The sequence below is a fragment of the Rana temporaria genome, chromosome 3, assembly GCF_905171775.1.
Source record: "Rana temporaria chromosome 3, aRanTem1.1, whole genome shotgun sequence".
NCBI lineage: Eukaryota > Metazoa > Chordata > Amphibia > Anura > Ranidae > Rana > Rana temporaria.
Window position 1 is genome coordinate 369,105,171 of NC_053491.1, and position 22,713 is coordinate 369,127,883.

General features: G+C 43.9%; 1 protein-coding gene across 5 annotated transcripts in view; it reads left to right on the plus strand.

The window, feature by feature from the left end:
• Positions 1-22,713, plus strand: part of ABCC9 (ATP binding cassette subfamily C member 9) — a 155,808-nt gene that overhangs the window by 128,399 nt on the left and 4,696 nt on the right. For 3 of the 5 annotated variants that reach the window (XM_040345433.1, XM_040345436.1, XM_040345438.1), the window contains exons 31-39: positions 5,300-5,401; positions 5,494-5,614; positions 8,234-8,364; positions 8,956-9,034; positions 10,325-10,433; positions 13,272-13,375; positions 18,821-18,954; positions 19,334-19,396; positions 21,790-21,952. In XM_040345433.1, the coding sequence (XP_040201367.1) occupies positions 5,300-5,401; positions 5,494-5,614; positions 8,234-8,364; positions 8,956-9,034; positions 10,325-10,433; positions 13,272-13,375; positions 18,821-18,954; positions 19,334-19,396; positions 21,790-21,927 (981 nt within the window). In that variant the 3' untranslated portion in view covers positions 21,928-21,952. The remainder of the gene's footprint in view (positions 1-5,299; positions 5,402-5,493; positions 5,615-8,233; positions 8,365-8,955; positions 9,035-10,324; positions 10,434-13,271; positions 13,376-18,820; positions 18,955-19,333; positions 19,397-21,789; positions 21,953-22,713) is intronic. The other 2 variants (XM_040345434.1, XM_040345437.1) reach the window with 1 other exon arrangement.

The following is a 22,713-nucleotide window of genomic DNA, read 5'->3' on the forward strand; positions in this document are numbered from 1 at the left end:
GGGGTTCTGTTGAAACCAAACCACAGTCAGGTAGAACAACTAATATTTCAGCCACAACTGCCAGAAAAATTGTTCGGGATGCAAAGAAAAACCCACAAAATTACTTCAGGTGAAATACAGGACTCTCTGAAAACATATGGTGTGGCTGTTTAAAGAAGCACAATAATGGGGTACTTCTCTTTCAATCGTTTTTATTGAGTTTAACAGGCATACAAGTACAATATGAACATTGTACGTCGTGCATCGACGTCATAGAATGACAACATATAGTGAGGCAAGAGAATGTTGCTAACAAACTAAAGATAATAATTGCAGTTTGAACATATAAGTACCGTGGTCGCCACTCCTTCCCGGCCACCCCAATTGGGAATAATGGGGTACTTGAAGAAAGATGGGCTGCATGGTCAAGGCACCAGAAGAAAGCCATTACTACGCAAATGCCACAAAGTATCCTGCTTATAATATGCCAAACAGCACAGAGACAAGCCTCAAACCTTTTGAGACCAAAATTGAGCTTTTTGGCCACAACCATAAACGCTACATTTGAAAGGAGTCAATAAAAAGGCAGAGCAGCCATTAAGGGCCCCTTACACAGCTTTAGGCATGACCCCCCTGGAGCAGAGAACATGGGGGGGGGAGTGCTGCTAGAGTGTCACCTCACCTCTCTCCTGCTGTTAGCAGAGAACCGGGGGGCACAAATATGCTCACCTCTCTTCTTCCGCGAGCAGAGAATCAGGGGGGGGGGGGGTGCTGCCGAAAATCTGAAAGTGTCAGTGTGGCGGGGCCCCTGGGTACATTCGGGCCCCTTACTAGTAATGCCTGTACCCCCCTGATGGAGGCCCTAAAGAAAGGTACACCATTCCTACTGTGAAACACGGAGGTGGATCGCTGATGTTTTGGGAATGTGTGTACTAAAAAGACACAGGAAATTTGGTCAAAATTGATGACAAGATGAATGCAGTATGTTATCAAAAAATACTGGAGGAACATTTGCATTCATCAGCCAAGCCAGGAAGCTGCGTATGGACATTCCAACATGCCAATGGTCCAAAACACAAGGCCAAGTCGACCTGTCATTGGTTACAGCAGAATAAAGTGAAGGTTCTGAAGTGGCCATCTCAGTCTCCTGACCTCAATATCATTGAGCCACTCTGGGAAGATCTCAAACCTGCAGTTCATGCAAGACAGCCCAAGAATTTACAGGAACTGGAGGCTTTTCCAAGAGGAATGGGCAGCTTTACCACCTGAGAAGATAAAGAGCCTCATATACAAATACCACAAAAGACTTCAAGCTGTCATTGATGTTAAAGGGGGCAATACACGGTATTAAGAACTGTTAATTAATTATTAACAACTTTTGATCAGGGTCATTTGGCTAGTTTCTGTTGTGATTATGATTTAAAAAGAGTAAACACAGTTGATTGATAATAAATGGCTTCAGCCAAACACTAACAATAAGTGAAATAAAAGTTTTTGTGTTATCGTTCGTGTTCTCTAAAAAATGGCCAAGAAATCATAAATTCTACCAGAGTATGTAAACTTATGAGCACAACTGTTTACTGGTTCTTTTATTTAGTTGTTTTTGAAATCTTTGATACAATCTACTAAAAAATATATTGCTTAAAAAAAAGAGAGAACAAAAAAGAAGAGTAGCACATGTGTTAGTCATCTCTAACCATGCTGAACAAATATTTGTACAAAAGAGAAAAAACTTTGCTCTCAGTCAGTTGACAGAACACAGAATAGGAAACTGTCCAGGGTGACAGGTAGGGTACACAGTGTGCCAGCAAGCCCGCTGTCCCCCCTTAGAGATGAGCCAGGCAATGACTATTACCACAGTTTCGGACTGTGTTTATGTATGCTGATCCGTCTGTCATTATGACGCAGCGCAGCCCACATCTTACCAAATTTGACCACAATGCACACTAATGCATGACACCCCATGCGGTTCATTGATGTGCCAATCATTTAGGCCCAATCACATCTGTGGGGTTTTATTATGGTGCCATAATGCACACTTGTTAACACACATTATGCTGCACGTTAATTTGCACTGCACCAAAGGCAGCTCAATCAATAGGATGCCAACGCACTACAATGGATCAGAAAACACACCTGCACTATTTTTCCCAACTATTCAGTGGTTGTTTGGTCTTGGTTTTTTTTTGTATCACCTTCAAGTTCTGTTCAAGTATATTGAGCTTTGACTGAAAATTGGCGTTGTTTTTGGCGCAAGACACTAACCCTGCCAAAAGGTTTTGGCTTTAGATATACCTACTGTAAACCTAACGCTAGCTCTAAACTTCAGGCAAAATTAGTATTTTATACCAAAAAATAATCATAAATATGGCAATAAGTAGTATCAGATTCTAGGAAAAAAATCTCACGAATGGATGAATAATACAGGTATACGTCATGGTCGCAGTCAGTCTCAGGACCTTACTGGAACATCCCGATAGTATGGCAGCAATGAGCAGCAGCTGTGTAAACAGATGGTAGTAGGAAGTGGCCCGACTGCTGCTGTAACCAGCGTGGAACACAAGATGGTGCCAGACCGGATGTGACGTCACTATGGAGGGCGTGCTGACGCGCAAGTAGGCGGTAATGCGTTTCAAAGCTTCTGCTTTTTTCATTGGCCTCTCAGAGGTCTGAGAAAGACGCGGAAGCTTTGAAACGCGTTATCGCCCACTTGCACGCCAGCATGCTCTCCTCAGTGACGTTAAGTCCGGTCTGGCACCGTTTTGCATTCCATCTTGGGAGCAAAGTATTATGGGATGTATATTCTTATGTGGATTAGGTGCTAGAGGGGGAGGGGTGATTTCTCCTGCAGCCTCTCCCTGCTGATAAGACGGTCTACTGTTTGAAAGTTGAATACACCTGTGTGTCATGTTACTGGAGAAGGTAACGTTTACCCTGCCCTGTGTCATTATGCAAAGAAGGGGGTTGCCCCCTCAGTGTATATCTCTTTGTGCCTGTGTTTGAATAAATAGTCTTATGTTTGTTGCCACCCTACATGTCTTGACAAGTGAATAGGTGGGCTAAGGCAAGGCTTGACAAATTTGCTTGGAATCTAGGAGCCAGCTAAAAAAGTTAGGAGCCTGGGTTAACAGACAGGGTGCCTTTGGCAGCAGGCTGAGCTGATTCCCCCCCCCCCTTTTTTATTGTTTTTGTTTTTGCTTTTTCTTTGTTCCCTATTATTTGATCTTTACTTTTATTATTGTTTATCTGCCTTATATTTTTCTCAGGCTTGTAGTGCCTACAGAAGAAATGCCAGGTTTATGGAAATGTTGTTTTAGCACCGTCACTGGGAATATGTATCATTCATAGGCTATGGGTTTGACTAATTATGTACTGTGAAGGTGCTTATCTCCTTTTGGTTGTCTATTCGTGTTGTACATTCCTGGTATTCTGTACTGCTACCGTACTTCTTTTTCATTTTTCAAAATAAAAACTTTTCTGATTAAAAAAAAAAAAGTTAGGAGCCAGGAACACGCCCCGTCCCGCCGAGCTTGTATGCAGAAGCGAAGGCATACGTGAGTAGCGCCCCGCATATGAAAGCGGTGTTCAAACCACACATGTGAGGTATCGCCGCAATAGGTAGAGCGAGAGCAATAATTCTAGCACTAGACCTCCTCTGTAACTCAAAACGTGCAACCTGTAGAATTTTTTTTAAACGCCTATGGAGATTTTTAAGGGTAAAAGTTTGTCGCCATTCCACGAGCGGGCGCAATTTGGATGCATGACATGTTGGGTATCTATTTACTCGGCGTAACATTATCTTTCACAATATAAAAAAAATCGGGCTAACTTTACTGTTGTCTTTTTTTTCTTATTGAAAAAGTGTATTTTTTTCCCAAAAAAGTGCGATTGTAAGACCGCTGCGCAAATACGGTGTGACAGAAAGTATTGCAACGACCGCCATTTTATTCTCTAGGGTGTTAGAATAAAAAAAATATATAATGTTTGGGGGTTCTAATTAGAGGGAACGAGATGGCAGTGAAAACAGACAGGGGAAGCTCCATTAGCATTGCTGGTTGTCTTGTCATACCAACAGCCACCACAAGATGGCGTCAGATCACAGAAGGAAGCCTAGGCCTGCAGAAGGCCGCAAAGCCGTGGCCCGACGCGTTCGCGTGGCAGGGGAGGTGGGGGCGCACAGATGCAGTATACCCCAGCTGTGCCGACCCAGGTGCCAGGTTGCTAATTCTAGTCGCAATTGCGACCTGGCGCCCGGGGTTTGTCGAACCCTGGGCTAAGGGACCTTGGATCGTGCTGGTACCGGACAAGGGAAGCTTATACAGCAGAAATACTCCTTTTGAGTACGGGGGTCCATCACACTGCCATACTACTGACCAGTGAGGTCCTGAGACTGACTACTACCATGATATTCATTAATTCGAGAGTTGACACTTTTCATAACCTGTAATTAACCCATTGAGTTTAATTCTGCACTTAGTCTGGTGCCCCTCTTTTCTTCTCTTCCACTATACAGAGATGTTTGCTTCTCTCTAAGGGTGCTGCCTGGTTATTTTACAACCCTATTGACTTTTACAATTGACTTATATACCATATCACAATGTTTTTCTAATGCTTAGGGCCATATGTTTGTAATACATCCCTCTGGCGCCACTATATTTTTACTGACTTCTCATGAATGTGCTTGTTGGAAAAGCTTTGTTCAAACAGTGCTGCAGCGCTGATCAGTGTATTTTGACAGCAGAGGAATCCCCGCTGTCGGAATACAGTAGCAAGGTGGCGAGGATTCCTCTATCCACCTTGTATGCCCAGCTTGATTCCTGGCAGTTACACTAGGATAGCAGTGGCTCTTTGGAGCAGGGCCCTAATGGAGGATCCTCTGGTGGGTCGGTCAAAGCTTGCACACATGCCATGTGACAATCTTCTGGATGCCACTGAAAATACATTTTCCCTTCCTGGAGCGCGTACCTTAGGTTGCCTATCAGTATTATAGTTCATCCTGGGCAGTGATAAGGAGGCTCATAAACAGCAGATATTGCAGACAGAGATTTTTCAACATCCATACTATCTGGTGCGAATCCACAAAGGAGATCACAATGTATCCCAACTGTGGTTCAGGGTTCGTGGTAAGGTAGATAACCCACCAAACAACAATTCCTTTCAGATATGGGAATGACTCTTGAGCAAATCTGTGTTCAGTAGATGATGCTATCTGTTTCAATGTAATCTGAAAGTATATGGATGGATTTTTACATTGCATTATGAATGACTGGCACAGGAAACCTTACTGTGTCTTTAAATAAAAATGTTCTTCTTCCCTCAGGATTATCTGGGTGCTTGTATTGTTCTAACGGCAGCCATCACCTCCATCACCTCGGGAATGAATGCTGGAGTTGTGGGTTTGGGTCTCACCTACGCACTGACGGTTTGTATATGGTGGTTCTGCCATTTATACAGGAACACTTAGCCAGTATATGGGGTAAAGTTGACTTGCCCTCTGATGTCGCTCCTCTGTAGGTGACCAATTACCTGAACTGGGTGGTGAGGAATTTGGCAGACCTAGAGGTCCAGATCGGAGCAGTGAAGAAGGTGAACAGTTTCCTGAACATTGAGTCGGAGTGTTACGAGGGATCTATGGGTAAGATGGATCTCCTGTTATTCCAGGGGCATACCAAACGTTGTCATTTGCGCATCCCATATTTAATAAATCATTTCTAAAACTGGAGAGAGCAAAACTGGTTCAGCGCTGTATAAAGACCAATCAGCTTCCAGGTTTTTTGTCAAATCTTAACCACTTGCTTACTGGGCACTTAAACCCCCCTCCTGCCCAGACCACTTTTCAGCTTTCAGTGCTGTCGCACTTTGAATGACAATTGCGCAATCATGCAACGCTGTATCCAAATTGTATCATTTTTCCCCACAAATAGAGCTTTCTTTTGGTGGTATTTGATCACCTCTGCGGTTTTTCTTTTTTGTTAAAAAAAAATTAAATAGACAGATTTAAATATATATATATATATATATATATATATATATATTTATGTTTTGTTATAAAATTTTGCAAACAGGTAATTTTTCTCCTTAATTGATGTACGCTGATGAAAATGTACTGATGGGCACTGATGGGCACTGATGGGCTGCATTGAAGGGCACCGATAAGGCGGCACTGGTGGGCACCGATAAGGCGGCACTAGTGGGCACTGATAGGCGGCACTGGTGGGCACTGATAGGTGGCACTGATGGGCATTAATAGGTGGCACTTGTGGGCACTGAGAAGTGGCACCAATAGGTGGCACTGATAGCTGGCAGTGATGGGCACTGATAGGTGGCAGTGATGGGCACTGAATAGTGGCAGTGATGGGCACTGATGAGTGGCAATAATGGACACTGGTCGGTTACACTGATAGGTAGCATTACTAGGTGGCACTTATTGGCATCACAGGTCGGATAAATAGGTGGCACTTGTGGGCATTGATAGGTGGCACTGTGGGCATTGGCAGGTGGCAATGGCAGGCGGTATTTTTTGGGCACAGAGGAGGCAGATGAGCCTCCTTCCTCTTCAGGACCGATGTCCCTTGTAAACAAGCCGGTGATTGTTTTTTTTTTCTCCTCTCGCTGTCAGCGTGATGAGAAAAAAACTGATTACCAATCCTTTGTTTACATCATATGATCAGCTGTCATTGGCTGACAGCTGATCACGAGGTAAGGGGCTGGGACCGACCCCTTACACGGAACTGTGATCACCCGAGTCTCATTGACTCGGTGATCACAGAGCGCGCAGGGGGCTCGCTTTGCGCGTGCAAAGGGGAGGACGTCTGTTAACGTCATCACAAATTTTTAGGCCCGCGCTGTAGCCATCATTTGACTATAGCGCGGGCCTCTAGTGGTTAATTGAACAAGCTGAAGTTAGAAGCTGATTGGCTACCGTGCACAGCTGCACCAAATTTTGGACTATCCAGTTTTAATAAAACAACCTCACTGTTTGTAGTTGGTATTGTTCACAAAACTGTTGTCATAGATCTCGTTTTTTTTTTTTTTTGCTGTTTTGTTAGAGTTGAACTCTAGGCATAAAAGACAATTATATATAAAAAATAATTAAATGCAACTAGGGTAAGTAATTCAATTTGATTTGATTTCAGCCCCCGGTAATGGGAGAAGAAGGGGTACCACTAATGTGCTAATAGGTTGAGAGCAGAGAGATTACCTCATTAGTCTTCCATTAGTGACCTAGCTGTGTTTTTAAACTAAAGTAGAGAAAAGTCAGGTCAGCAGACTGGCTGTCTAAGGCTGCATTCACACTTCAGCGTTTTTGAATCGCATGCAGATTTGCCTAGAATCTGCCCACAATTTGAAAGCACTGATGTGTGAATGACAAATCGAATTTGAGATGCCATTCATTTGAATGACACCTCAAATAGCGGCGTGGGCCTGCAGCGATAAATCACGCTGCTCAACGGCAACACGCATCGCAGGAAGCATGTCGTCCAAAAGTAGCTCCTGAACTTTTTTTGGGCAACAGGCTTCCCGCTATGCGTGTTGCTGTGTTTTCAGCACGATTTATCGCGTGACAATCGCTGCAGACCCACGGCGCGATTTGAGGTTTCATTCAGAATGGCATCTCAAATGTGAGTCCCGCGATTTGTCATTCACAGATCTGCCCGCGATTCAAAACGCTGAAGCATGAATGCAGCCTTAAATCCCAGGACAGAAATACAAATCTTTTGGCAGTAAAATGGCTTTGCCTGGATTTCAGTTCAAAATGAAACAGCAAAAAGTCTGTATGATTGTATTTTCCAGAGTACAATAACAAGGGACCCAAGTCATTGGGGGTTATTTACAAAAGGCAAATCCACTTTGCTCTACAAGGGCAAAGTGCACTTGAAATTGCACTGACAGTGCACTTGGAAGTGCAGTTCTGTAGATCTGAGGGGTAGATCTGAAATGAGGGGAAGCTCTGCTGATTTTATCATCCAATCATGTACAAGCTAAAATGCTGGTTTTTTTTCCTTGCATTTCCCCCTCGGATCTACAGCGACTGCACTTCCAAGTGCACTTTGCACTTGTAGTTTGCACTTGTAGTGCGAAGTGGATTTGCCTTTCGTAAATAACCCTCATTATGTAGTATAGGACCCTGTGATTTTCAAATGTCGCCCTTTGGCACCACACATGGTGCCAATATGAGCCATTCCGAGCTTGTGAGATTGAATTGTATTTCATGCATGATACCGATAACACCACTTTGTTCCCAACATTTCAGATCTACAACAAGTGCCGGATGACTGGCCAAAGACCGGAGAAATTAAAATTAGTGATCTGTGCGTACGCTATGAGAACAATCTGAAGCCAGTCCTGAAGCATGTCAAAGCTTACATTAAGCCGGGACAGAAGGTATGAATATTGTCAATAATTGTCACTCTTCAGGACTTATTTATCGGAAGCCAGCTCTACTGACTACTCTGTCATCTTGGGGTTTGTCACACCATCCAGATCTGATATTTCAGAGGTTGGTGGAGAATTGAGTCTTCTAATGAGTTCTTTTGTCTCTCTGTGCCATCTTTGTTCAGGCATCATTCAGGGTCACCAAATATTTCATGGACTGAAATGCTGGCACAGACAGGACACATCCTGGTCCTGTGTAGCTTTTGGCCCCTTTCACACCACAAGCCCGCTCAGATCCGCCTGTCCGTTTTTCAGGGGGATCTGAGCAGGCCATCCATTGACTCCTATGGGCAGGCGGATGTCAGAGACAGAGGAGTGGCTTTCTACGGCCTGCAACAGGCCGATTTCATCATCTCAGCCTAGGCAAAGTCACTGACTGAAGCTCAAGGTCAGCTTTATTTGATGGGAGGTGGCGCTATTCTGAAAAATACTATTGTGGATATTGTGAAATGTCAGGAATTTTTAAGCAAAGGATAATTCTTATAAATAAATAAGAAGAATATCAGCAATAACAATGGTAATAAAATTACATTTTTTCAGGTGGGAATTTGCGGTCGGACGGGCAGCGGCAAATCCTCTCTCTCTTTGGCGTTCTTCCGAATGGTGGACATATTTGACGGTTGGTATTTATACCCATAATCCTTCTCTAAAGCTTCTCCTGTGCTGGGAATCAGGGAAGCTCATTATAATTGTCATAAAACGGCGATTATACACAGATTTGGGTTTTATAATACACAACAGAAGAGACGTGAAAGGAAAAGTTTTGCTGGCGCTTGTCTATATTAAGACGGTCTCTCTGCAGGAATGTGACGTCTGTTCATTCAAACCCAATGTCATAACATGACGAGATTAATGTCCGCTGCTGAGAGGTTCGCAGGTTGGAGCGGGACATTTTTACGGGAATCACACCTTTGAAGCATGAAATATGGCATGTATATAGAGAGACCTTTTCCAGCAGGGTGCCTCTGCATGTGCCTGATGGCGTGAGCTAATAATCGCCCTTTAAATGATCACGGAAATAAAATCCAGCTCATAAATGTGTAAACATGGCTTGTTCTTCAGCAGTTTGGAGTAAGGCTGTAGGGATGAGCAAAATTTGGACTTTACATTTTCAGGATTAATGTGATACTATACGTTCATTTTTTTTTTACCTTTAAAATAACAAAAATAGAATACTTACCTGCTCTGTGCAATGGTTTTATACAGAGCAGCCCCGATCCTCCTCTTCTCGGGTCCCCCGCCGGTGCCCTTGCATTCAAACCCCCCTGCTTTGTGCCCCCTGTAGCACGCCACTTGCTATGGGGGCACTATGGCGTGCTTGCTCCGAAGTCTGCTCTATGTGTTCATAAGGCACACAGAGCATGGCTCTGCTCCGCCTCCGTTCCCTCCTCACAGGCTGTGATTGACAGCAGCAGGAGCCAATGGCTCTGCTGATGTATCTTAGCCAATGAGGAATGAGAGACCTGAAAGAGCCTCTGCTCTTGTGCACATTGCTGGATCGAGATCAAGTTCAGGGAAGAAAAAGGGGGCTGAGGGGGAGGTGCATTTAGAAGGCTTTTTACCTTTGTGTATAAAATGCATGAAGGTAAAAAACCTTCTGCATTTACAACACATTTAAAGAGGAAGCTGAAATTAACCCCTTCTAGGCATCCATTTTTATATACTGTATGTGGCATCACAGAGGTGGGTCTAATATCATGCTGCCACGCATACTGTATGCCTCTGTTTTTTGCTGGGAGCGACCTCAACCTCTCACCACTAGCAGTGTGACCACACTGTCACTGACAACTCTAGGTGACATAGCAATAATCAGGTGTCAGTAGAATGGGCACCCGATCACATGATCACTGTGACAGCCATGTCTCTTGCTAAGCGCTATGGAAGCTTATGGATGTTTTTTTTCTGGCAGGGAAAATTATTATTGATGGAATTGATATTTCGAAGCTCCCCCTTCATACACTTCGCTCCAGACTGTCCATCATTCTGCAGGACCCCGTCTTATTCAGCGGATCAATACGGTGAGTCTCATTGTGTGATCTGTCCTAAAGAAGACAACCCAAACATTTCGGAGTCAATACAAAAAGCTGAGGTTTTTGTTGGTTTTTATTTGTAAATGCATACAGTATAGAGTCACAATGCTGTACAAAGGCAGCCCTGCAGAGTACACATCCTAACTCTAAACTGTCTGATGCCGCGTACACACGATCGTTTTTCATGACGTGAAAAATGCAATTTTTTTAAATGGTCATTAAAAACGATTGCGTATAGGCTCCAGAGCATTTTTCATGATGTGAAAAATGGGCATTAAAAATTTAGAACATGCTTTAATTTTTTGCGTCGTTATTCAAGTTGGCGTTTTTCACGTCGTGTGTAGGCTTTAACGACGTGAAAAAAACACGCATGCTCAGAAGCAAGTTACGAGACGGGAGCACTCGTTCTGGTAAAACTAGCGTTTGTAATGGAGATGGCACATTCATCACGCTGTAACAGACTGAAAAGCACGAAGACTGAAAAGCGCGAATGGTCCCTTACCAAACATTTACTAACACGAAATCAGCAAAAGCAGCCCCAAGGGTGGCGCCATCCGCATGGAACTTCCCCTTTATAGTGCCGTTGTACGTGTTGTACGTCACCGCGCTTTGCTAGAGCATTTTTTTTTCATGATCGTGTGTATGCAAGGCAGGCTTGACAAGAATCACGTAGAAAAAAACTTTGTTTTTTCTAGAACATTAAAAATCGTCGTGTGTATGCGGCATGAGATTCCCTTGGAGGCATATCTTGAAAAAAAAACCTTGTACATACAACAACCCACCAGAAGCCCAACATTGCTTGAGACAGCTGAGAATCCCCAGTACCTGATATTTTATAACCTGTTTTTCTTTACTATATGTCTAAATCTTTATTTTACCTATGAACAATTAATACATGACAAAGGATACCCATGGTACTACAGGTTATCTAACAAGAAAGATCCTGCCTGGCTTTAAATGTAACCCTGAATGGAGCTCTGGGTTGTAAGGGATGGGTTACTGTAGTCACTGCTCATTTACGTGACTCACCTTGAGCTGTTGAGCTCTGAAAAGATCAAGCAAGTGGTGAGAAAATTATGGTTCTAAGATATTTAATATACAACATTTTATTAACCCTACCATAAAAAAAAATTTATTTTTATGTTTCATCCATGACCATAAAGCTCCATGCACACAGAAGCTGATAAACTGCAGTTTATTGCCGTTTTGGTGCTTTTTTCTGAACGCCCGAAATTTGCGTTTAAAGTGCTGTTTTTCGGCAGGAAAAAACGTTCAAAAACGTGAAATGCCGAAAAACGCTCAAAAACGTTGCACCCCAGCGTTTTTTAGCGTTTTTTTTATCCATTGAAAAAAAAAAGCTGAAAAACGCTAATAAACGCTATTGCAAAAACGCTAAAAAACGTTGAAAGGCTCCCTGCAAAGCTACTGGCGTTTTTTTATAGTTTTTTTTAGCTTCTGTGTGCATGGAGCCTAATACGGAAAAAAAAATGCTAAAAACCACAATACATTTTCTTTAAACTGATACTGCACTTAAAAAAAGATAATATTACTGAGGCCTCGTACACACACGTCTGAGAATCTCGTCAGGAAAAACCCGTAGTTTTCCCTGATGAGATTCTTGGCAAGAAACTCTAGCCGTCGGAGTGTACAGACTTTCGTTTCAAAAGAACCGCGGTTCTCTTGAAAGGAAAGAACGCGGTGACGTCATCGCGTACGAGGCCTAACAGTTTCTATAAACCATAATGTAAAACCTTTTCAAAAATCCTTCAGCGTTTTTTTTTTTTTGCCAGGGGCAGCATTGTTATAAATGCCCCACTGGAGTTGGTGATATGATGATGTCATTGTACAGAAGGTCAAATTGTCCAATGAAAGGCCTTCTTGGACTTTAAAGATCAAGGCTTTGGATGGGATTGTCAAATAGACACCAAACCCTGCACTTTTTCTACTTTAATGTCAAGGCCTTAGGGAAACAGAAATTGAGGAAAAGGAAGGAGGGGGGCAAATACTTTTTTACATCACGTAAAGGTGCGATGTTTGCTTTTTGTAATTAAAACATATATAACATTAAATGAGAAGTATAGGAATTTTTTTTTTTTTACTTGAATCTTACTTACCTAGGTGGATGCAACATCGGTCTGATGATGCATCTTTCCCCCACCAGCTCTAACACTGGGAACCGAGCAGTCAAACACCGCCAATCGCTTGACTCTCGGAGCTCCATGGGCAAAAAGCTCAAACAACAGCTGTTTTTTTTTTATATACTTCATCTGTGAGCAGAAAGCTGGTGATGACCAATCAGCAGCTCTCTGCTCTGCCCCCCCCCCCCCATGCTCACTGGAGCACTGAGCTGTGGAGGGGCAGCGAGAGCAGCTGGCTGAAGCTCTCAGCGGCTCACTGAGAGCCTAAGCTGGGTGCCGGTCCAGGCATGTGGGAGGACCCCAACCATATGGACGCGATCTTCCGCGAACCTAGACTGGCTCTGTGACGTCAGTTGACAGTGAGATTTAGCCCACTGTCTGTTGAAAACGGGTCACAGGAATGCAGAACAAATGCACTCCTGTGATCCACAGCCATGAAAGCTTTGGCTGTACTTCTCATTTAAGATTCTTCTCCCTTCCCATGTTCTCTGATACATTCCAAACCCTAAACACTACATTCATATTTTTGCAGTTGTGATTTATATCCCCTGTAAATGCTCACTATCTGTCACCTTGGCTCTCAGCACCTGAACATCTGTGCAAACAATACGGCAGAAATGTTACAGCTTACGTCACCATCCCACCACAACAATGTAACCGATGACAACGTTTGTGTTTTCTCGTACAGACTGAACCTGGACCCCGAGTGTACATGTACAGACGACCGACTCTGGGAGGCCCTGGAAATCGCTCAGCTGAAGAACCTTGTGAAATCTCTGCCAGGAGGTCTAGGTATGTGTCAGGCCACAGCTGGGGGAGATGTGTCATGTGCTGTCCGGATTGCTCTGTTTACCATTTAAAGAAATGCTGGAAGACAAGGAACAGGCGGCCTGAAAGCGAGCAGAGAGAGGAGTGCCGTGTTTGTGCTGTGCATTGCCCAGATGCCATATAATAGAGGCCCAATACACACAGGAGGAAATACAGAAACACTACATGTAATAAATGGAACCGGTAGACCGCCATGTGCCTATAGCAGAACACACCCACTTTGCTCCTTGAAGGGGAATTTTTTGCTAACACTTGTAGGGATATTTATTTAGAAATTATGTAACCAATTATTATTTTATTAAAAGAAAAGGAGATGCATGAGAACATTTGTCACTCTATATGGTAATAAGAATTACAGGAACGGTCTGTGAAATGTGTCAAGGAGACAAAACAGATAATTAATATTAAAACAGAGACTAGACAAAAGCATTCATCAAATAAGATTCTATGGGGCCTTCTTATATAGATCAAAGAGCCCCTGTCACTAGATCATTCATTTTAACAACAATCTTTCTATAAATATTGTGCATTTAACATATTTTTGGTATGTTTATTTTCCTGGAAAAGCCTATTTTGTGTGGACGTCCAAAAGCCTTGAGACTGCTACTGGGTGCCACCATCGTGGATGTGATGTCAGCAACCCCAGTAGACCTAAGTGATACCCTATAGTGGGGGTCGGCAACCTGTCGATCATGATTTACCCTTCCATCATGTCTCACAGTGCTGACCTGCTGTCAGAACAACTTCTCCCCACAGCAGAGCTACATGCACAACCAGCCAGCTGAGCTGCATAGCTACATTGGCTCCTGCGATCCACCCTCACATTCATCCTGCCCATTTTCTTGGTCACATACAGGATCTCAGGATAAATGTGAGGGGTGGGTTAGTGGGAAAGCAGAGCGCCAAAACAGGCAAGTTAAGTGCTGCAAGGGACACTAATTAGGGATGGGCAAAACAGTAATCTGAAAAGATGATAATTATACATCAGGAGCAGATGAAAGTGGGATACTAGTAGCTGGGCACAGGGGGTTATACATGTTAGCAGCCACTGTCTGAACTCTGCACCATGTTCTCCCGACCTGTGTACTCTGCACTATGTACTCCTGACCTTTGTACTTTGCACTATGTACTTCTGACCCGTGTACTCTGCACTATGTATTCCTGACCTGTGTACTCTGCACTATGTACTCCTGACCTTTGTACTCCGCACTATGTACTTCTGACCTGTGTATTCTGCACTATGTACTCCTGATCTGTGTACTCTGCACTATGTACTCCTGACCTGTGTACGCTGCACTATGTACTCCTGACCTGTGTACGCTATACTATGTACTCCTGACCTGTGTACTTTGCACTCGCTGGTCCATATACTCCAGAGCTAAGCTGGTCCAGGCAAACTATTTCTTTCACTAGGTGCTGCAGCAGCTCTAAGCGCTGTATGTACTGTATGTAACTTCAGCTACATACAGAACACAGTTCTGAGTTCCAGCTGTGAGACAGAGACTTCCCATCACACCTAGAACATAATTGACTCGGTCTGAGTGGCACTCAGCCATTCATGGGCAGCTTTGTATTCTGTGAAAGAATACAAAGCCTTTCTGATTGGCTGAGGTTGTGACGTCATCAGCCCTCCTCTCCACCTCAGCCAATCAGAGGAAGCTTTGTATTTATTCACAAAATACAAAGTTGCCTATGAATGGCTGAGTGCTGCTCAGACTCACTCAATATTGTCACTGTCACTGTCACTGTCTCACAGCCGGAAACCCAGCACTGTGTACTGTATGTAGCTGAAGCTACATGCAGTATATACATAACTTAGTGCTGCTGCAGCACTTAGTGAAGGAAAGAGTTTATTTGGACCAGCTTGGTCCACATTAACTATTTAAAGTGAAAGAAAACTAGTAAAACAGCTTTAAAGCTTCTATGTGATTTTTTTGGTGAGTGCGTTTGCACCTACCTAAACAAAATTATTAGTTTTGTGCTTCACCCTCTTTTGCCTTCCTAATTTACAGCGTCTTGAAAGGAAACTTTGTGATGTTGAGGGGGAGTGTAAAAAGTGGGTATAACCAGATCTCTGCAGACAAGGGGAAAAGAAAATGGGTTTACGCCACCTTGAGGACAATCTGGCTCCCCTCTGCTGATTAATGCCTGCAGGAATGAATGTTAAATTGCCTCAGTTTTCTGTTGACCTTTTCTGGATTATTTCACCTTAATTGGAATACAGGAAAGTAAACAGCTGTTCAAAGATTCAAATCTGTCAGGATACGGATTTCTAAGAAAAACACAGCAATACAAATCTTACCTCTTTATACTCCAGACATGTGTGGGAACAGATCCTGAGAACATTGGAAAGGTCCCAGTACTGCCCTTAAAGGATACCTACCCTGATGAACAGTATTTTCAGGAGGGGGTCTGCATTGATAGCCTATTTGGGTTCCTTTTATTTCCAAAATCAGGAGATTCTACTGCATGCATTTTAAAAACATCCATCACTCAAATATACAGATACATTGGGTAAAATGCTGGTCCTCAAAAAATAAATAAATAGGTCTGTCCACCCGTCTATCCATCTATTATATCTATCTGTCTAGTCCTATTATGTTTCCATATTCTCGTTGGCTATTTTGTAACTTGCAGGCAAAAGGAACATATCATGGATGGAGCTATTGCTTTCAGGTTGTAGTTTGGTTAAAGCGGTAGTTCACCCTCCTTCACCTCATTATTCCATTACTTTCGGCATCGTAGCGCGAGCTACGGTATGCCGGTCTTAAATTTTTAATCCCCGTACTCACTGTGCTATTGTTGATTGAAGAATCCGACTCCCGCGGGGAATGGGCGTGCCTATGGAGAGGGAGGATGATTGACGGCCGGCTCTGGCACGTCACGCTCCCCGAAGACAGCCGGAGTAGGTCTCGGCTATTCACAGCGCCTGCGCACAGGCTATGCGCAGGCGCCGTGAATAGCCAAGCCTATTTCGGCTATTTCCGGAGAAGCCAGGGCCGGCCGTCAATCACCTTCTCTCACCATAGGAACGCCCATTCCCCGGATTCTTCAATCAACGATAGCACAGTGAGTACGGGGATTAAAAATTTAGGACCGGCATACCGTAGCTCGCGCTACGATGCCGAAAGTAATGGAATAATAAAAAAAAACATTTTTTTTTTTTTAACAGGGTGAACCCCCGCTTTAAACATTAACCGCTTGAGGACCGCCGCACGATGATATACGTCGACAAAATGGCACAGCTGGGCACAAGGGCGTACATGTACGTCCCCTTTAAGATCCCAGCCGTGGGTCGCAAGTGTGCCACCGGTGGCGCGCTCGTGACCTGGTCCTCTTCTCCGTGACCGTCCCCGCCGGAACAGCGGACCCGATCGCCGCAGGTGTCCCGCGATTGGGTCACAAAGAGGAAGAACGGGGAGAGGTAAGTGTAAACAAACCTCTCCCCGAGCTTTCTAGTGAGCCTGTCACTGATCGTCTGTTCCCTGTCATAGGAAACGAGGATCAGTGACGTCACATGCCCCCCACAGTAAGAATCACCTGGTTAACCCCTTCACTGCCAGTGTAATTTTTACAGTAACCAGTGCATTTTTAGAGCGGTGTTCGCTGTAAAAATGACAATGGTCCCAAAATAGTGTCAAAAGTGTCCAATGTGTCCGCCATAATGTCGCAGTCACGATAAAGTCACGATAAAAATCGCTGTTTGCCGCCATTAATAGAAAAAAAATATTAATAAAAATGCAATAAAACTATCCCCTATTTGGTAGACGCTATAACTTTTGCGCAAACCAATCAATAAACGCTTATTGTGATTTTTTTATCAAAAATATGTAGAAGAATATGTATCGGCCTTAACTGAGGGAAAACATTTTTTTTATATATTTTTTGGGGATATTTATTATAGCAAAAAGTAAAAGATATTGCTTTTTTTTCAAAATTTTCGCTCTATTTTTGTTTAATGCGCAAAAAATAAAAAAAAGCAGAGGTGATCAAATACCACCAAAAGAAAGCTCTATTTGTGGGGAAAAAAGGACGCCAATTTTGTTTGGGAGCCACGTCGCACGACCGCGCAATTGTCAGTTAAAGCGACGCAGTGCCGAATCGCAAAAAGGGGCCTGGTGCTGTAGCTGCATAATAGTCCGGGGCTTAAGTGGTGTAAACCCAATAAATAAATACAAATTGTAACGGTCAGGGGTTAACGCCGTTTACTATATTCCATTCCACCAACCCAAGACAGCTTATCCGACACTCCAACAATCCAGCAGACACGATCCATTGGAATTCCCCAGACAAACAAGACACACAGCTCTGTTTCTGGTTCCAAAACGAATGAATGCTTTAATGGTAAACTCTCAGCTTTTTATACAGTTAGAAAGCATGCTGCAGTAATCACAGGGACAATGAAACACTCCACCCAAAACATCACACAATAAGTGCTTAACGAGTCCCCCTCAATCCACATCTCAGACAGACATTCTGGCAACGAATATACATGAATCAATTACTATAGCTGACATGGCAGACATGACTTTTAGAGTGTGTTAACTCACAACACATATTAGCATCAATAGAACTTTCACACAATACAGGGCTAGTTAGCATAGCACAATGAAATATCTTAGGAGCCAGACTCAATTAACACCTCAACAGTCTATGTGTCCCCACATGAATAAGTCACTCTGCTATTGACCTGTTGTGGACAGAATTAACCACCTGTAATATTCCAAGATATCCTGCGATACATGAATTATCATTAATGTCCAAATCTCATTTAATCCGAGATATCATTTCTCAGTCATCCTATGCCCCTACTGGACATAGGATGACCCTAGACCCAAGAGTCATTAGTGAATCTGGCACAGGAGTACCCCGCATCCTTCAAAAGTCTCTGGGTATCACGGGCCATTCCGTTACACAAATGTTTCAAAAAGTAAAAACAGTCTTTATAGTGTCTCCAAAATCGGGAAAATAAAACAGCTTTCTTCAGTAAAGAAAATACAAAGAGTCTATAGTTCTGGTATATTGAAAACAATATTACGGCTCACCGCCACTATACCAGTCCCACATTTGGGTTAATGTTCCCATCTGCTTCAGGGTACAGGGAAAATCCGCAGGACCTTTGCAAACAAAGTCTTGGTTGCCAGACAGTCCACACTATCTCACAGCTGTGAACCACTCCACCTCAAAGACAGGTGGTGACTCCTTTCTGCTCCTTTTCAAGTCTCCCCTGCAGGCAAATTATCCTCTTTGGGACCAAGGTTCCTGTAATCAGAGTTTAGAGGCATTAGCTGTTTTCAATTGCTGTCCCTTTTCATATATATTTATCAATGACTGAGGAACGTAGTTTATGGCCCAATTTTTTTTTTTTTAAAGAAGCTTTATTCATCCCTTACCTTTTTGTTGTTACAGATGCCATGGTTACAGAAGGAGGTGAGAATTTCAGCGTTGGACAGCGGCAGCTCTTCTGCTTGGCCCGAGCATTTGTGCGCAAGAGCAGCATCTTAATTATGGATGAGGCCACTGCATCCATTGACATGGCCACCGTAAGTCACTAGAATTATCTGGTTTTGTTATGCTCATGAGTGGGTTGTAATTCATCTTACTGCCCAGCTCCAGCCAAGACACTTCTTTTTAGATTTACATAAAGTGGCCATCTATGACACCACTGGACATATTCCCCCTCACTTCCTGTAGCATCACACGGAAAGGACGTGGGGGTAAAATCTCCTCATTGGCGATAAGGATAACAATAAAAACCTGACAATAGTACCAATTCTTCTCCTCTACATATGTACTAAAATTGTGTTTTGGCTGGAGTTTTTTTTTTTTTTATGAACAGTTCTAAAGAGTGTACATGATATAGAATAATTTGTATTATATTGAGAAGTTGACATGATAATTGCAGATTTTATTTCTATGTAGGAAAACATTTTACAGAAAGTGGTAATGACGGCATTTGCAGATCGGACAGTGGTGACAATTGCGGTAAGTAGAAGGACCACCGGGGTGTCATCAGTCACTGATCTCATTTCCTGACCCGCACAATACCCACCTTCCCTCACTGATACAAATGATGATTCCACCAAATACACTATATTTCATTTCACCTTCTCTGGAATAAGGAGGAAATGAGCAAAGAAATGGGTCTGCTTTATATAAATGGGCCAAAGCTGAACTCATATCCTCCTCCCCAATCCATTTCTCTCTCCCAGGCTCTCCCCCCCTTCTATATCTTTTTTATTTTTATTTGTAATGACCAATTGTTGATGAGGTGTTAGGCAGCTTGAAAGCTTTTCCTGTTGTTTTTGTCTCTTCCTATTATGTCAGATAAAGTCATAAAGGTGTCCTTTCTGTCTGTACACCAGACTCTGCCTCTCTCTGTAGACTCTCCTTTCAGCTGACCCCACCTCTCTCACGCTGTCAATTCTCCTTTCAGCCAACTCCGCCTCTCTCTGTACACTCTTCTTTCAGCTGACTCCGCCTCTCTCTGTACACTCTTCTTTCAGCTGACTCCGCCTCTCTCACGCTGTCCATTCTCCTTTCAGCCAACTCCGCCTCTTTCTGTACACTCTTCTTTCAGCTGACTCCGCCTCTCTCTGTACACTCTTCTTTCAGCTGACTCCGCCTCTCTCTGTACACTCTTCTTTCAGCTGACTCCGCCTCTCTCTGTACACTCTTCTTTCAGCTGACTCCGCCTCTCTCTGTACACTCTTCTTTCAGCTGACTCCGCCTCTCTCTGTACACTCTTCTTTCAGCTGACTCCGCCTCTCTCTGTACACTCTTCTTTCAGCTGACTCCACCTCTCTCTGTACACTCTCCTATCAGCTGACTCCGCCTCTCTCTGTACACTCTTCTTTCAGCTGACTCCGCCTCTCTCTGTACACTCTTCTTTCAGCTGACTCCGCCTCTCTCTGTACACTCTTCTTTCAGCTGACTCCGCCTCTCTCTGTACACTCTTCTTTCAGCTGACTCCACCTCTCTCTGTACACTCTTCTTTCAGCTGACTCCACCTCTCTCTGTACACTCTTCTTTCAGCTGACTCCGCCTCTCTCTGTACACTCTCCTTTCAGCTGACTCTGCCTTTCTCTGTACACTCTCCTATCAGCTGACTCCGCCTCTCCCTGTACACTCTTGTTTCAGCTGACTCCGCCTCTCCCTGTACACTCTTCTTTCAGCTGTCCCCACCTCTCTGTACACTCTCCTTTCAGCTGACCCCACCTCTCTCTGTATACTCTTCTTTCAGCTGACTCCGCCTCTCTCTGTACACTCTTCTTTCAGCTGACTCCGCCTCTCCCTGTACACTCTTCTTTCAGCTGTCCCCACCTCTCTGTACACTCTCCTTTCAGCTGACCCCACCTCTCTCTGTATACTCTCCTTTCAGCTGACTCCGCCTCTCCCTGTACACTCTTCTTTCAGCTGACCCCACCTCTCTCTGTATACTTTCCCTTCAGCTGCCTCTGCCTCTCTCTGTATACTCTCCTTTCAGCTGACTCCACCTCTCTCTGTACATTCTCCTTTCAGCTGACTCCACCTCTCTCTGTACACTCTTCTTTCAGCTGACTCCACCTCTCTCTGTACACTCTTCTTTCAGCTGACTCCACCTCTCTCTGTACACTCTTCTTTCAGCTGACTCCACCTCTCTCTGTACACTCTTCTTTCAGCTGACTCCGCCTCTCTCTGTACACTCTTCTTTCAGCTGACTCCACCTCTCTCTGTACACTCTTCTTTCAGCTGACTCCGCCTCTCTCTGTACACTCTCCTTTCAGCTGACTCCGCCTTTCTCTGTACACTCTCCTTTCAGCTGACTCCACCTCTCTCTGTATACTTTCCTTTCAGCTGACTCCGCCTCTCTCTGTGTACACTCTCCTTTCAGCTGACTCCACCTCTCTCTGTACATTCTCCTTTCAGCTGACTCCGCCTCTCTCTGTACACTCTCCTTTCAGCTGACTCCACCTCTCTCTGTACATTCTCCTTTCAGCTGACTCCGCCTCTCTCTGTGTACACTCTCCTTTCAGCTGACTCCACCTCTCTCTGTACATTCTCCTTTCAGCTGACTCTGCCTCTCTCTGTACACTCTTCTTTCAGCTGACTCCACCTCTCTCTGTACACTCTCCTTTCAGCTGACTCCACCTCTCTCTGTACACTCTCCTTTCACCTGACTCTGCCTCTGCCTGTACATCTGACTCCAACCCTGTACACCTGACTCCACCTCTCTGCATACACTTCTTTTAGTTGACTCCACCCTTTTGTACCTTCCCCATTAGGCTGACCCCACCTCTCTCTCTGTACACCTGACTCTGCCTCTCTGTCTGTCCATTCTGCTTTGAGCTGACTTCCTCTTTGCCTCTCTTCTCTCTTTCTCTCTCTCTGTGCTGTAGCACCGAGTGTCCACCATCTTGGAAGCGGACCTGGTGTTAGTCTTCTCTGAGGGTATTTTGATAGAAAATGACACGGCAACAAACCTCCTGGCCAATGCCGACGGTCTCTTTACCTGTTTGGTCAAGACTCACAAGTAGTCAGTTTGCTCCACGCTGCTGTCTGGTTGGTACAATGCTGGCACTGTGCTCCTTTCCATGTTCTTGTGTCATTAGCACCCTAATCCACCCCCCTAACATGCATGTTGTGTATAAGTATTACTACCCATACTGAGCCTTTAGAAATGAGTGGTCCTGCATGTCTGCATGCTTTGTAAAGGAAAAAAGAAATATACCATATGCAATGTACTCAATACACCCATGGGATGATGCCCAAAACCACAAAGTGAGCCAAAGATGTACAGCCTTCTGGGTTATTTTTTTCTACAAATTGTTTACCTTGTTTGGAAATCACATGAAGTATGAAGTAACAGGAAGTATGGGGAATTCCCCAACAGGACTGAAGGGATAGAAGTGCAGTTCCTGCTACTAAGATGTCACATTATGTCCCGTACACACGATCTGGCTTTTGCCCGGCCAAACTCACATCGGATATCCACCAGGATTCCATCAGAGTAAAAGAGAACACGTTTTCTATCTAAACTCTGACGGAATTCCATCGGAGTAAACGAGAACATGTTCTCTATCTAAACTCAGACGGAATTCCATCGGAAAAAAGTCAGATGGGGCATACACACGGTAGGAATTTACGATGGAAAAAGTCAGTCTGACTTTTTCCATCAGAATTTACGATAGAAAAAGTCCGACTGACTTTTTCATCGGAAATTCCAAACCTGTGTATGCCTCATCTGACTTTTTCTGAGGAATTCCGTCGGAAAAAAGTCAGATGGGGCTTTACTCTCCAACTTTCAAGAAGCTACCTCTTCA